At 48.0% G+C, this 15,675-nt stretch overlaps 2 protein-coding genes across 2 annotated transcripts; both read right to left on the bottom strand.

Annotated features, from left to right (window-relative positions):
- LOC144214593 (uncharacterized) lies at positions 1–8,282 on the bottom strand. Its single transcript, XM_077743125.1, has 5 exons — positions 4,347–8,282; positions 2,112–2,157; positions 1,936–2,026; positions 1,431–1,690; positions 1–849 (listed from the first exon to the last, which is right to left on the bottom strand). The coding sequence occupies exons 3-5, from the start codon at positions 1,942–1,944 to the stop codon at positions 369–371; spliced, it is 750 nt and encodes a 249-aa protein (XP_077599251.1). The 5' UTR covers positions 1,945–2,026; positions 2,112–2,157; positions 4,347–8,282; the 3' UTR covers positions 1–368.
- A 382-nt stretch (positions 8,283–8,664) lies between these two features.
- Positions 8,665–15,487, bottom strand: LOC144214591 (splicing factor, proline- and glutamine-rich-like). Its single transcript, XM_077743122.1, has 10 exons — positions 14,352–15,487; positions 13,676–13,867; positions 13,288–13,589; positions 13,071–13,166; positions 12,794–12,990; positions 12,614–12,698; positions 12,418–12,529; positions 12,254–12,302; positions 11,777–11,883; positions 8,665–9,172 (listed from the first exon to the last, which is right to left on the bottom strand). Exons 1-10 carry the CDS (start codon positions 15,357–15,359, stop codon positions 9,059–9,061), a joined length of 2,262 nt encoding a protein of 753 aa, XP_077599248.1. The 5' UTR covers positions 15,360–15,487; the 3' UTR covers positions 8,665–9,058.
- Between the last annotated feature and the right edge of the window lie 188 nt (positions 15,488–15,675).

The following is a 15,675-nucleotide window of genomic DNA, read 5'->3' as shown; positions in this document are numbered from 1 at the left end:
TTCAATTAAATCAACAATGTTTATTTGAACGAAGGCGATACAAAGTGGAACATGATATAGGGCTATGAGTTTTAATGTTGTCGCCAAGGTCAGTTTTCTTCGCTCATTACTTGGTAGAAAAAACTAAATCCGTTTGATATAGCCACCTAGTGGCCACTTTAAAAACTGCAGTTAAAACTTGGCCAAAATAGTTCTTGTCCAATAAAAAAAAAAACGCAACATACTTGGTTTCCTGTCTCGCTGTTTAATTCTGAGAATATTTACAAATCGATCACATTTCTGTAAAGACAAATATGTACATTACATTTCAAAGTCAGTCAGCAGAAATGTTTTTTGAAGGATATTGGAAAAGATGATTTTTTTTCCCTTCAAGAAATGCGGTCACCATCCGCCTCACTCTGCCTCAACGAGGCCATTTTAGCTTCCAGCTCATCCATCGCAGACTTGGCGTCGGTTTTCTCCTCCTCCTCCGCCGCCCCCGTCGGCAGGAAAAGGTGGAGCCGAGGACGGGACGGACCGGTGGAGGGACGCCGGTTGCAGTTCAGCACGCAAGGTTTGCCGACGACTGACAGTGGGGGCCCGAGAGGTACCGGCCCCCCGATGGCGGCCGAGCGGGGTCCGCCGGGACGGGCCTTGCAGTTGAGTCGCGGGGCCGGGGACCGGCGGAGGTTGGCGGCGGTCTCCAGAGCCGGGGGGTCGCCGGCCTCGGGGCTCGCTGACGATTGCCGGGGACCGCCGGGTGGACCGCCGGGAGGACCGCCGGGAGGACCGGACGGACGGAGGCGGCGGCGGCGGGACTCCAGTTGACGCCGCTCGTCCTTTGCGTGTTGAAGGGAAGGCTCGCTTAGGCTGCAGGTACACAAATAAAGGCAATTTGTCAAGTACATTAGGGACTAGATTGGTGTTTTAGCGCACATACATCAAAAGACGAATGGAAAAGCGCAGGGCAAGTATCGCTTTCCGCTCCAGAGGTTTATCTCCCATCGGGCGTCGCTCCAAATGGCCGGCCGGCCGGCCGGGGGTGCGATGCTATCCGACGGGTCCAAAACAATTGCGCTGTAATTCCAGTCACGGGTTCATCTTGCCTCACGGCCGCCGCACGGCGCCGCGCCAAGAGCAGTCGGGGCGCCGCGGGAGTCGTCCGTCCACAAATGACAGAGCGGCCGGCGGACGGTATCCCTTTACCAAAATGGCCCGCAGCCTTTTGTTCCAACCCCAGACACTTTAAGCAAGGAAGTTTTTGCTGAAAACAAGAAGCGCCTGACCGCCATCCAACGACAGGTTTCCTCCTTTGGGTCGGAAGCAAAAGCCGCACCCGTGACGACCCTTTGGGGAATGTTTAGCCCACCCCTGCGCGACTAGCCACTCAGTAGTAGTACAGATTTTGGAGATAGCAAAATGGAGGGAAGAATTGTTTTTTTTTTTCTTACCCGAGTGGAGATACGTTGACGCTTCTTCTGCCAGCAGGCGCTCCGTCGGACGCCCCGAGGGCGGGGGTGAGCCCGGGCGGGAAGTTCCTGGCCATCCTCCGGACGGACGGACGGGCACCGACCGGGTTCCACCGAAGCCCACGCCGAGCACGGGGAGGCTCATCGACGTGTCCGGTCACGGCGGGCGCCTGGTGGACAAACGACGCTTCGGCGGACGGACGTCCGGGAGGAATGCGCGGCGGGGGAGTGTTGTGCTCCACCTGTGGGGCAGATGGCATCAATGATTCAGCACAAGTATTAAAGATGGATGAGGCGCGGTGGTCGGCCACCACCTCAAAGAGATCTCCGCGCCAAAAGTTCAAGGTGTTGGCTTTTAGCGGCCGATCGGATGACTCCAGGTCAGCTTTTTCGCGCCTCCCGCCGTTTGGCTCGGCGTCGAGGCCGGCCGGCCAACTTTTTTTTAAACGCTGACCCACGCGGCGGAGGGAAAGGCGCCACTCCATACCTGCGTCATTCGGGCGAGCGACGGAGGCTCCCGCCGGGATTTTTTTCTCTCCGTCCCGTCGTCGCGTTTGAGAAAGGGTAATTCCGCTGTTCTGTGGGTGACAAGAGAAAAATGAGGGGGACATGTCATTGACACCAATGGACTTGAAATGTCTTGTTCCTTTAAAAATAGGTCACCTGTCACGGAGAAGACGGGCTACCCTCCACGGAGCGGCTCGGGATCCTGCGACGAGAGAGGCGCGCAGTGAGAGGCCGGCACGGAATGGGACATTCAGTGCGTCTTTGACACGCCTCAATGTCTAAAAGGCGGTGTGATGTCGACATGCATTACGCCACAATTGTTAATTGCCACTCATGGTACACAAGCGTCCGAACCGGCGGGGACGTGGTCGTAAAAAGACTTGAGACAAGCAAAATAGCCCCGTGGGAAAGGAAGAAAAATCAAAATCGAGCCTGCCCAGCAAAAAAAAATGGGACCAGTCAAAAGACTGAGCAGAAAAAGGAAAAAAAGTTTCAATGCGGCCGCCCACTTCTTTGGTGGTCGGGATCAACGCGTGGAATTGTTGGGCCTGGGACACGTGTTGAAAGTCGTCCGTCGCTATGGTCGTTATGGTCCAAAGTTCCAAAACAAAAGGCTCTTTATGGGGGGGTATCATCTTGTAAACAATCCAAATGCTACTCGGTCGCATGAGCTCGTCAGAGAAATTAAAACGGCAGCTAACTTTCAAGATTTTATGAGCAATTGTAAAGTGGGGGCGGCTAACAAAACCCTGCATTGCAAAATCATAAAGCCATAAATGACTGAGTGGGAGAAAAAAACAAAAAAAAAGTCAAGTTAGGTCAAGGTGTTAAGCACCAAAAATGGGCCTTGGTGCATGGAAGAAGATCTCCAAACAAATGTCTTTTTCAAAAATATCAAATTGCAGTAGTGGAGGTCGGTCGGTCTGTCTTTCCGTCAAGTCATACGCAAATATGGAAGCGAGCGGCTTCTAACTACAGTCTGACGACAACGGCCCACTTGTGACTTTCAAGAGCACCCTCCCCTATTTTTCTGTCCAAAGATATGAAAGACAAGTCACAACCACGGCATTCCCCCAAAGTCCCCGACTACTCGGCTACGTCGAAGGCTCGGCAAGAAAACTTTTTGACAGCTAGCTAACGTCGGCGCCCGCCCGGGGCGGGTCTGGCATCACGCCGGCCTTTGGCTCATTGGGACGCCAGCGGGTCTGGACGGCCAAGGAGGGGGGCGAGGAAACGGAATGGATCACAGTGCAGATGGGAAGCTCGAGAGGACAGCGCGCCCACAAAAAGGGCCACCGGCTGCTAAGACAATGCTGAAGATGGAGGCACACCGACTACATCGCTGACAAAGGAGGAGCACACGCACGCACGTAGGTACGGCAAAACCAAGCCACCCGCCCCACAACAGACCTGGAATATGAGAGAAATATCAATGCCTTTAGTGTCATCTAGAGTCAGTCAGAAATGGGGAATTCACTCATTGGCGTGTCAAGTCCAAAGTTGTGCTTTAAGAGTATCTAGGAAATGTTCTTTTTTTCCCGTTGAGGCCATTGGAAAATTCTATAGAGTAGAGAAAAGCAGGATTATAGGATTGGCATTCATCTGACATTCTGGCCACGCTTTCTGTTCACAATCAAACATTTAACAGTGAGGCGGCAATTGATCATTTCACAATTCACCATTTGGTTTTAGCGGTAATATCATTAAATGTCTTGGTTGTCGTCACGAGAATGGATGAGTCATCTGAAACAATGTCATCTAAAAATGCTTTCATGAGTATGCTCATGAAATGGCTCATTTACAAGCCAGTAGTCTACCTATGATCGTCCATATGTCAAAAGATTGCGAGAAAATATTCCCCGTGGCTGTCCTTCCCAAAACACCAGAAAATAAAAACTCAGTAGCGGAAAACAGATGATGTTATATGGAAGGAATTAGCTCCAAAAAGTCTTTTTTTTTATCTCAAATATCTTTCATGGCCAAGCCAGCAATCAGGCATGATGGATGTACCAACTCTTGACCCCTCCTCCCCAAAGAAATTAAAAATCAAGTCAAGTCTGGAGATAAGTATGGGTAGCAGTCATGAAACCCCCTCAAAAAAAACAACCTCAAGTACTAGGGAGTTGCACATTTCCACCAAGCCACCCAGTCCACTTTTGTAGTTTCAAACTACGTATACGTCAGCAGGGCACAAAGGATACTAGCCACGAGTGTGCGCGCACACGGACACAAAATGATGGAGAATCTGCACTGTGATGCCATTCGGTCAAAAGGGTGATGCCAGAAGCCCATTGGACACAAAGGAGAAAGGAGAAGGGGAGGGGGGGTTATTATGGTACGCCGAGCGCGTGGTGGAAAAAGTGGGAAACCCGGACGGTACGGAGCACTTACCTTGCTATCGCGGCCGGCGCGGCGTGCAAGCGTACCTGTCTGCCGCCTCTCTGGCTGCAGTCAGTGCAAGTACAAGTCCCGGCCGGGCAAGCGGGCAGGCAGGCAGGCAGACTCTAATGTCCACTGACTCATGGAGCAGTGACACTGGCAAAAAACACCCTTCTCTGACAAGAGTCGCTTGACTCGCGGCTAAACGCACTTGCGCTTTGCCAAAAGACATGACACACACACACACACACACACACAGCAGCAGGCCACAATTTGTGTTAGGGTAAGGAAAGTTGGGGTCTACGGGAGGCCATCTTACAACAATCCCATTTCTAACAACGGGTCGGAATAACACAAGTATACGACGCTTTCTTTTTTTTACTGGGGAGCGGTCAAACAATGCTTTTGGGAATAGGGTTGACAGTCACACAAGGCTACCTCAAATCACAATGTGCACCTATACACATTGTCAAGTGTGGGCAATTGGACCAAGCGGGGGGAAGGGGAGGAAAGCTATCGTTAATCCCCCTATCAATCAAATGTCAAAAAGAATAGATTGCTAGTCTCCTCATCGATTGATTTCATCCCTGTGGATTGTCGTTAGAAACTGAAAAATGGGCTCAGATGGGATTTTACAAAATGACTGTCAACGGTAAACAAATACAAATATATTGCAAACGTCAGAGTTTTGGAAGGCACCCTTTCAGTAGGGCCTACTTTCCATCCGTCAATGATGGACCCCAGCCGGGGGAAAAAATAGTCCCATATATTAGATAGATGCTTTAAATGCAAGCCTAGAAAATGGTGCAAATTGACAGGAAAAAAATGCTCAACGGATTGCAAACTCATCCCGTGGCTTTTTCTTACTTTTGTTTTAGATGACTAAATACGTGCAATCTTCAACCGGCTTCTATCAGAAATGCTACAACTTATCTGCTTCTTTTCAATTTCAAAATAGAAAATCAGCGCACGCAGTTGGCGCTTTACGCAATTTTAAAAAGCGTACGAGGTCTGATAAAAAAAAAAAAAGCAAGGGCTATTTAGTTAACGGGTAGAGTGACATTTTCAACTTTAGCAAAGAAATCCATCCCTCCAAAATACGTACAGCCATTCACAACAACCTTTTGAGATCAAGTCCTAACCTTTTCTTTCAATGGCGCTCCTAAAACTACTATCTTATCTTAAGCTTGTATCTGAATATCAAGCATTTTTGTTGTCAGCACGGCTCCTCCCCTTTTACGATGGACAAACCTGTTAAAGAAAACAAATTGGACACCAAACAAACCAAATGCAGACTTTTTCTTAACGGATACGTGCCAAAAAGTCAACTGGATATTTCGATAAATGACAGGCGCGGTAAGCGGCGGCGGCGGCCGCCGCCGCTTGGTCGGATGCTCACGATAGTATTTCAACAGGATATATTCGATGGACTTACATTGCGTTAAATAACAGAAAAGTGAGGTCTGCACTTTTTTCTTTGACGCATGGACGAGTCACCCTTTAGAGACATTTGTCATGCAAGGGTAATAAATAAGTGGCCGTTACCTACCAATTTTGGACGGGCGCTAGCGTGAGTGCGTGACGCAAAGGCAAACGGGGTGGGGGGGCTTGGGCCGGCCTGTCATGTCACAATCTAGCACACGGCTTCTCACTGTAGCTTTAAAACGTTTGCTAAAGCGCTAAACGGCCTCAATTTCCTCCAGTCCAAAATCTTTATAGTCGGTCAAACCTGTTAAAGAAAGAATGTAAAGAGCACATCAACGTAACAGTGTAGAAGAAGAAGAATACCACATCATATCCAACAACTAAGACTCAAAATAGATAAGGTAGCTAGTAGAAAAGTCATGACAATATTCTTTACAGATGCACTACAAATTGTTGCTCTCCAATGGGACATGTATGCAATATATAGAGAGATATATATGAGAGGTGACTAAAAAAAGGGACAACCTTTAGGGATTGCCCAGGTAAAAAAAGGGGGAAACAATTGGTGACAGGTTATGGCCACCAAAACATGAAAGACAAGGTGTTATGCAAATCTATCAAATGGAGAATCAACAATCAATCACAGTCGCTCACGTACGAGCGTACGTACTGGTGACCTGGCATAGCAAAATCCGCCGGGCCAGAAAAATACAACTGATGGTGTTCGGTACAAAAAATAATACACTTTAAACTATGGATTGACTCAAATGTATGGAGTAAAAGAACCTGCCTACATTACGTTGGCTCGTGCTGCCATGTCAGTGGCCTTAAAAAAAAATTAAAAAATATAAATATATAATCCTTTTAAATTTAAAAAGGTTGACAGCGTAAGGTCGGCTCCTTGAAAAATAAATCTTGTAGCAAAAAAAAGCTGAAGAGAGCTTAAGATACAAGCCTGGCGGAGTGGACTATTCTTCAAAGCCCGGCGGATTATTATTATTATTATCCGAAAACACACGACGACTATGACCCTCAATTTACAATTTGAATTTTGCTGTGCCAGGTCACATTTGTCAATGTCCCAAACAAACTTGATGGATGAGCAAAGGCAGCCGCCGTCGGGGCCGCACCACTACGTAGGTACGTAGCTACAGAGGTACAGAGGTACGGGGGAAGGAAGCTCTTTTTTTTACCTTTTCACCCACTTCTACAAGCAAACAAGCAATCCTGGAGCGTAGAAAGGTGGTTGTGGCGCTCATCGGCTCAACAGACACTCGCTCGGTTGGACCTGGGGTAGCTAATGGAGCCGCCAAAACGGCCATCTTGTAGGCCACTCAGAACTGTCCTTCCATACAGACTTGCTCCTCAGACAGTGATAGCGTTTACCATACAAGCAAAAATACATAAAAAGTGACTCTGGTCCCAGATACTCACTTGATGTCAAATAGGTCACATTTATAATACCATTTTCTGTTCCAGTACAAAAGGCTGTACTAATAACAAATGAGTACTAGTGAGTAGATTATGTATTGGAGCTTTGACAATAGGATTTTCTTACCAAAACTTTTTTTTTTATCCAAAAAGGATGACCAGTTACATTTTGTTTCTCTTTTTTAGAAAGCCCAAAGTAGTCGCCATTCATTTTCTATGAGGTGGTTCAAGTCTAAAGCATTTGATGCTAACAACGGTGTCATTTAGAGTGGCTGATGGCTAAGCGTTAACATTTTAACTTGATTTCTGCGGCATCTTCTGGCTTTGAGGATAGTGTCAAGTCACATCTAATACGGTAAACTATGAACCAGTCAGTATACAGTAGCCAGACCCCACCCAAAAAATGGCTGTTACCGAACGTTTAGCTACCAAGCAAAGTTGAAACGAGGACTTTTGGGATTAGAATAACTTGGTTAAAACGACGATGGTATGTCTTTGCAATGATATCTGGGACGGATAGGTTGTCAAGAAACGTCAAGCCACAAGAAATGTAGGACCATGTAGAAGCACTCTTTGGGTTAAGTCACAAAGAAAACAATGACAAGTGGCTCTTCCTCTTAAGAATGTCTCGTCTTCTTCAATCCAAAGGACGCTAGAATACAGTCGTGTTTGAAGATTCTCAGTGGCCACCATATGACACAATCAACCAATGGGGACTGAATAAAGGAGTCATCTTCAGGCAAACGGGAGACAAGGAATCCCCAATGAATGACATCAAGTGGATCGACAAGGCCAGAAAGCGGCTCTTGTCGAGAATGGAATCTCATGCCATCAGATCCATTTGGGATCAAATTGGAGGAGGATGGATGCACATTTCCAAATCTGCCTTGTGCTGAGATTTCCTTACGCTGGCTAAACTTTGAACAGAAAGTCAAGAGTTCTTCTTGCTGCTCTCAAAAAGGTTTTTTTTTTACTGTTCATTCTGAAAATGAATTACTTTGTTCTACAAACAATATCAAGACGTTAAGCTGTGAATCATAATTTGACGACAGCAAAGTGACTGTGCGAGAGAGACTTCCACTTTAAAAAGGAGTTCCATAGAAATCTTGCCATGCAGTTTAACAAAAGAAATCGCACCGTACTACAACACTCGAGCGCTTTGGTGACATCTGACTTTAGCTTAAAAGTGACCTTTAGCTCTTCCCACGTTAACCATTCATTCCAAACTACTTGTAATGGTAGAATACTGCATTTTTTGCTACTGCGGATGGACGACGCTAAGTCATTTCGAGTGATGTGATGTACAAAAGTTAGCTTTAGCAGTCAAATAATTGAAAGCAACTACGACCTGATTTTTATGACCTATCCCTGCCACGTGTTAACATATATTTGGATGAGAACTACCTTGCAAGCAAGCCTACATTTTTTCGTGTCCGTGTTTGAACGCAAGAATAATATTAGGTTTGGCCAAATGTAACCCATTTTTTGTCTTTATTGTAACATGCTCTAGGAGTGAATGGCACAGACACAGCCATGAAAAATAGAGAAGAAAAAAGGACAATTCACGACGAATCACAGAAGAGTACATCTAGATTATAAGGAAGAGAATGAGAATGATACAGGGCTCAAAAACAGCTGATGGGAAAGTCTAGTCTAATCCTCCCCATCCTACTAGTGACAATGCAAAAAAATTTAAAAAAAATATTGGAATCATTCAACAAAACGAGTCTACCGACTGACCATAAAAGAAATTGTCATGATAAAATGCAACATTTGGAACTTAAATACAAACTGCGTCACCATATTGTTTTGTCTTTTTTTTAAGGGGAAAAGGGAGCTTGTAGAAAGAAAAAAAAAACTGTTTTTGTTTAGAAACGAGCTTTCTTAGCGGGACCCTCAAAATCTTCACGGGCCCTGCCGTAAGAGGCGTTACCGGGCCCCCCCATGCCCCGGGGTACGCTCTGTGCGTAGCGCTCGTTGCGCTGTGTTGGTGCCAGCCGGAAAAGGGAGGCCCGGGGGGGGGGGGGGGGGGGGGGGGTGTTCATAAATGGGGCAGGGGGCCAGTTGGGGTCCAAGTGGAGTTGGATGTACGCGTCGTGTGCGGATAACAAGGGGGGTAGGTAGGTAGGTAGCGATGTACGTTTACAGGGGTTTGTTCGTAAGTTTGTTTGTTTTAAGCCAACAAAAGCAGCAGGCCACACATCCGGAGAAACCGTGCGTTGCGACATGAAGGTCCACAGGTGCCACAGGTTACATACGGAAAAGGAAGAGAGGGTAATGCTTTCGTTAGTCAGCGCCGAGCCCGGGCCGGCCGCGGGCGGCGTGCTTCAATATCGGCTGAGCCGCGAGTAGGGCCCCATGAAATCCATGCCGCTGGGATTTGAACTATTTCATAGGCGGTGTGGGGGAGCCACCTTCAAAAGTTAACGCCAAAGTTGCCGCCGGCCTACGTTTTGACGCGGGCCACCGTCAAACTCCGGCTTAATTCGGGTGGCGACTGTGTGGTCAAAGTGTGGTCCCAAAGTCCCCGTAAAGTGAAGTCACTCTAACAAAATAAGGTGGAGAGCACCCACCCACCCACCCATCCGCACAAGCCCACTTTGGTGGTTCACAAGGGACTCAAAAAAGGTCAACACAATTCCACCAGTCAATTAAGGCAAAAGTCGAAATGGGCCGGCTCTGATGGCAACAATCACAGATTTTTTTTCAAACGTGGGTGATGATGCCATTTTAAAAAGAAAACTTCAATTTAGCTTGACTTTACCGGGGCTTTAACGAACGCATGGCAATTTGGTCAAACTACTTTAGTCATGACAAATTGTCCAAAAAAGGATGGGCGTCAAGGAAATCAGATTTCATAGGGTCCTACAATTCAAACATACTTGCAACTATTGGTACCATATCATCAAATACAAGAATGAGAGCGCCCAGACAAAAATGACCCACTTTTCACTCCCCACAAGAGATCCCAAACTAGAAATGTAAACATTGTGATCGTTAGGGTTGAAAAATGTTCGAGTCGTATGGAATTCAATGCAATACAAAAATAGGTGGAAGGTTCAAACGGATTCATTGTTCATGTCAAAATGGCTGCCGTAAGCACATTCCCCAAAAAAGGTTGGCGACAAGACAAAAAGTTGCCCAATGATGAATACAAATGTAATAACCATTCATTTGACTCATGCTACGTAGACACATGGGAAAGGTCTTCAATAGGACAAAGTGAGGGAAATTTACGTTTGAGAAAATAGTCCAACACTAACAATATTACTGTAGATGGGTTGCAGTTATCAAATACAACATGAATTGTTTGTAAAAACAATCCAAGATTATAGATTAAATCAGTATGTTTGAATATACTAACTAGGTAGGAAAGGACACCATTGTTTGATGCAGTGTCCATGCGGATTTCATCGGAATCGTTTAAGGCGGGAATATCAAGTATTGGCGAGAATTTCCTTTCCGCTACAACATACTCAAACGCCTCCCAGCGCAAATACGCACAGGCTTTTTTTTTGGCCAATCCTTGGACTGCCGGGTAAAACATTTCACAAGGATAACCTTTGCTTGTACATAAGCCATGGGAGGTTGCCTTTTGGGAGACGGCAAGCGGGCGCAAGGCTCAAAAGCTGGGAAATATTACCGGCTTTAGTTTGAAAAGATAAAGAATAATAGTAAGAGTCATTTAGATTTTCTATCTATACTGTGATTTGGGAAAATTCTCAAGCCACTTTATATTGGCCATCCACAAAAAAAGTAGTTGTGGTCAATGTAAACATTACCAAGCCTGACGCTGGAAAAAAATAAAAGGTCCTTAAAAAGACAACTCCTCAAATATAGCACAAAGCGCCCGTACTGGAAAAACAAACGCATTTTCTAAGCCTATTTTTCACATTAAAATTAGAGATAGCAAATGGTGCCTTGGTCGCAAAGTAGCCATATTCTCCAGCAATCAAAAGTCAGGCCAACTGTACATTCTGCTCAAATCAAACCACTGGAATTGATCAGATGAAACTTCATCTTTGTAGTTTGGCTGTCGGCCTGCACTAAAAAGGCCCTGTGTACAATACATTTTAAAAAAAAATACAGCTAGCGGAAATGCCGACTTGTGTCAAAGTATGTGAGGTGGGTCGCACGAGAGGACGACAAACACACAAGAGGTCTACTGCATTTCTTCCCGTTACGCTTCGGACTACTGGAACGGCCACCAAAGACACCGAGCGAGCGGTAAAAAATGCCTGTCCCCCTCATAGAAGACAGGGCTTGCAGTAGGGACGCACAGCACAACATTGTGTTTGGACATGACGGAGCATGTGGAAGGATTTAGTGCAGGCCGTCCGTCAGTCGGCCTTTAAGGCCTCGACCACGGATAAAAGCCATTTTGGATTGGCTTGCCTCGATGACAGATCAAAAATTTTACAGGAGTTTTTTTTTTTTTTTTTGGAGGGGGCACCTGCGCCGATCAACAAGTGAAAAGATAGGTGGCGGTGGCAGTGGCGGCCCCGTGATGGCCCGCCCGCCCGAGGAGAAAGGCCAGAGCAGACGCGACTTTGAGAAGGGATCTTGCCCAAAATGGGATACGTTACCATGTCGTTGGTCATCTGGGATCCCGGAGAGTTTCCCATTTGCTGCTGTCCCTCAAATCCCATTCCACTCATGGCAAAGTTTTGGGCCACCGTGCCGTAGGACATATCTGCAGGGGAAAACCACAGCTCAAATACAAAGTAGACTGTTGGCTGCCATTACGTTTGTTGTTGTTGTTATTTGATTCTTTTAATCAATCATTGGATCGCATGGGTGGACTTCACGTTGAGAAAATTGCACATCGATGTGGTACTTTATCTGTACAGAGCTTGAAATGATGCTAAACTCGGGCCATAACGTGTCTTTTGTTAGCTAGCAGCTGCACGGAATTGGGTAGAGAAATGATAGCGAGCGACAGCGTTTCAAGGCACTAGTCTTTCAAGTCGCCGTGGCCGCGCCCCCTTGAAAAAAAATGTAAATGGTGACGTGAAGCACATCACTATGCCAATGGTTGGTGTTTAAAGAGAAAGGGCACCTACCTCCCATCCCCATGGCACCAGAGGAACTCATTCTCATGTCTCTCTCCCTCTGAAAGGAAAAAAAATGAATGAATGAATGAATGAATGAATGTACAATACATCCAAAGTGGCCATTGGTGATGTGGTGGTGGTGGTGGTGGTGGTGGGCCAGGCGCGTCACTCACGTCCATGTAGTTGCCCATCCTGTAGCTCTCCTCTCGCTGGCGTCGCATTTGCTCCTCCATCTCCCTCTTGTGGAGCATCTCCTCTTCGCGTCTGCGACGCTCCTCTTCTTGTCTGCTCGTAAAGAGCACACGCTCCGAGTCTCGGCCCACGGGTGGAAGAGCGCGGCGTTCTGGCGGGGCGGATGTGGGCCCGTACCTCAACTGCAACTCCTTCCTCTTTTGCATCTCCTGATTGTGCATTTCTTCCATGCGGCGGAGTTCCTCCTGTCGCCTCATCAGATCTGCCAGGGAGAGAGGGAGCCGGCGTTCAGAGGAGGAAGCGCGCCCCAGAAGCCGCCGGCGTGGCCCCGCCCCCTCGGAGCTTTTGCGGCCTTACCCTGGCGGAGCATGTTGGCCTGGTGCTCGTGGTAAGCGTCCTCCATCTCACTTTCCAGCTTCTCGCGAGCTTCGCGCATGTTCTTCTCCACCTGCTGCCTCTGCTGCTTTTCCATCTCGTCGAGTGACTTCCAGCGTTTGGAGTACTCGAACTCAAAGGTGCCGGGACGGGCAAAGCGCGGCGGTTCCTGTCGCTCTCTGTTGTGGCGAGACGGCGGCGTTCAATTAATACCGGGGATGCACGGGATGGACAAATCTTTGAGCCGAGACACACTCACGCTTGATATCTGGCGTTCTTCTGGGTCAGCTTCTCGGGAAGTCCGTCTTCGTTGTCGCACTGCTCCAGAGGCTCCACGATGACGGGCCTCGGCGACCTGAAACAAAAAAAACGATGCCGTTAAGACGACATAAAGGGGGGGGGGGGGGGGGGGGGGGGGATGGCCTATTTGAAAGCCCGCCCGGGCGTCCCGAGCTCTGGTCCCGGGGAGGACTTACGTGGTGAGCAGAAAGACGCCCTCGTTGCAGCGGTCCAGTGCCTTCCTGGCCAAGGGCTTGGAGGCAAACTCCACGATGCCCTTGCCGGTGGAGCGACCGCGGTCGTCAACGATGACCACGGCCCTCTCCACCATGCCGAACTGGGAGAAGGCCTCTTCCAGCAGTTCGTTGGACACGTAAGGCGAAAGGTTCTTGACCGACAGCGCCGCAGAGTGCGTGGCGAAGCGAACCCGGAGGTTTCTGTTCCTCATAGGCAGGTCGTCCAATTCGGCTTTTGCTATCTCGGCAAGCGCGCGGGACTCCTGGATGACATTTAGAACCACGCATGCGTCAACTTGGAGATCAAAATGCCTTATTTTTGCTTTGGGAATGTTACGTTCAAACTCACCAGTCGAATGAAACCAAAGCCCTTCCCTTTGTTGATGAACACTTCGTTGGGTTCTCCGTACTTGGCGAAAATCTTCCTGAAATTTTCCTCCGTGATATCACTGGGGAGGTTGCCAATAAACAGACGGCATCTTTGCGTGTATGTTTTCTCGCCGGGTTTCAGTAACATGGACAGTGTTGCCCTGAAATTTTCCTGTCAAACACACACAAAACAAAAACTGTTTACATATAGCTACTTTTAACGCTACAAGATGCAATCTGACAAGGAGGCACAAAATGTAAATGGTGGCGTTCTCTCTCTACGTTGTCATTTTTATCTCGTTTCGACGGTCGAATGCCAACCAACTCAACTCTATTCATCGCAGTCGACTCCAAATTACAAATATAGAGAGAATATTATTATTATTTTGAAAACCAAGGAATTCTTGACTGTGGCGAATTGTTTATACACAAAATGGCGGCGAATACGGGTACGTTTAATTTGACACATCCAGACGTGCGGTTACGCGAGACATGAGGAAAACATTCCGGAATGGGTTGTTGGTAGCACCGCCCGGTAGGAGTGCCTTATGACGCAAATTGGACACACCGCGAGTACAAAAAGATCCTTTCTTGTCAAAATTGAGTCTTTCGGTTAGTGTTAAACGTGCACAAAAACACAGCGGGGATCAACTGACCTGGGATTGGCTCTCGCCTGTGCTCATACCCGCTGTCTCTTGCTTATTAAAATTATTCTCAGGCTGACTCTTCGGACCTGGCCTTGGATTTTGTTCATTCTGTTGTGGGCCCATTCTCTGGTTTTGTTGCAACATGCCTGGCCTCTGGTTCGGCTGCTGTCCCGGCCTCTGATTCTGCTGCTGTCCAGGCCTCTGATTCTGCTGCTGTCCCGGCCTATGGTTCTGGTGCCCCGTCCTCTGGTTCTGCTGATTTTGTTGTTGGCCGCCCCTCTGGTTCTGTTGATTTTGATGTTGGCCGCCCCTCTGGTTCTGCTGATTTTGATGTTGGCCCGACCTCTGGTTTTGTTGATTCTGTTGCTGTCCCGGCCTCTGGTTCTGTTGTTTGCCGCCTCCTTGATTCTGTTGATTTTGGTGTTGGCCTCCCTTCTGGTTCTGCTGGCTCGGCTGTGGTCCAGGCTTCTGGCTTTGCTGGTTTGCTAACGGGTTGGCTTTCTGATTCTGCTGGTTTGGCTGAGGGGCCGCCTTGGGACTCGTCAGTTCCGTAGCTTGACTCTGCTGTGATCCGCTAGAATTGCCATTTGGCGACTTGACCTGCGGGGTCTTGTTGGCCGGGTTCGACTGTGCGGATGCGGGTGTTTGCTTGACCTGGGGCTGACTCTTTGTCTCCGCGGATGCGGCGGCGGCGGCGGCTGTCGTCGTAGTCGTCTTCGCGGCCGCCCCCTCCTCCTTCAGTTTGTCCATTGGGCCTTTCATGGTGAGAGCGGGCCCGGGGCTTGGCGGTGGGATGAGAGGCAAGACCTGGTTGTTTTGGCTCTTCTGGTTACTCGACTGCTGTCCCCGGTTGAAGTTGTTGTTTCCTCCCCGGCGATTCTGGTTCCCAAAAGGGTGGTTCCTGAAATTGGGGCTTCCCATTATGCTACCTCGCATCGGACCTCCAGCTCCACCACCTCGGCGAGGCTGAAAATTATTCATCCCCATGCCCCCGCGGTTGTTGAAAAACCGAGACATCGTTACTTACTATCCAATGTGTATTTAAATTGCTAGGAGAAAAAAGGTAATAGAGTAAACACGCTACACTCGCTGTGACTTTAACGTGTAAAATGGCGACCGGCGGTTGTGTTGAAAGCAGTCTTTCTTCCTCAGAGACGTAGGCCGTGCCTTGTCATTTCATTGGTCAGCTTCCCCCATTCTGTCAATTCATTGGTCCATTTTCTTTCCCCCACCACGGGTTGTTCACTCTATGCACGTTATTGGTCAATTCGAGAAAGTAGGTGGAAACAAATGTGACGTTGTTTGGGGATCGAATGTTCACCGAATACAACTA

This window comes from Stigmatopora nigra, chromosome 21 (assembly GCF_051989575.1).
Source record: "Stigmatopora nigra isolate UIUO_SnigA chromosome 21, RoL_Snig_1.1, whole genome shotgun sequence".
Lineage (NCBI taxonomy): Eukaryota > Metazoa > Chordata > Actinopteri > Syngnathiformes > Syngnathidae > Stigmatopora > Stigmatopora nigra.
This window is presented reverse-complemented; position numbering and strand designations above follow the sequence as displayed.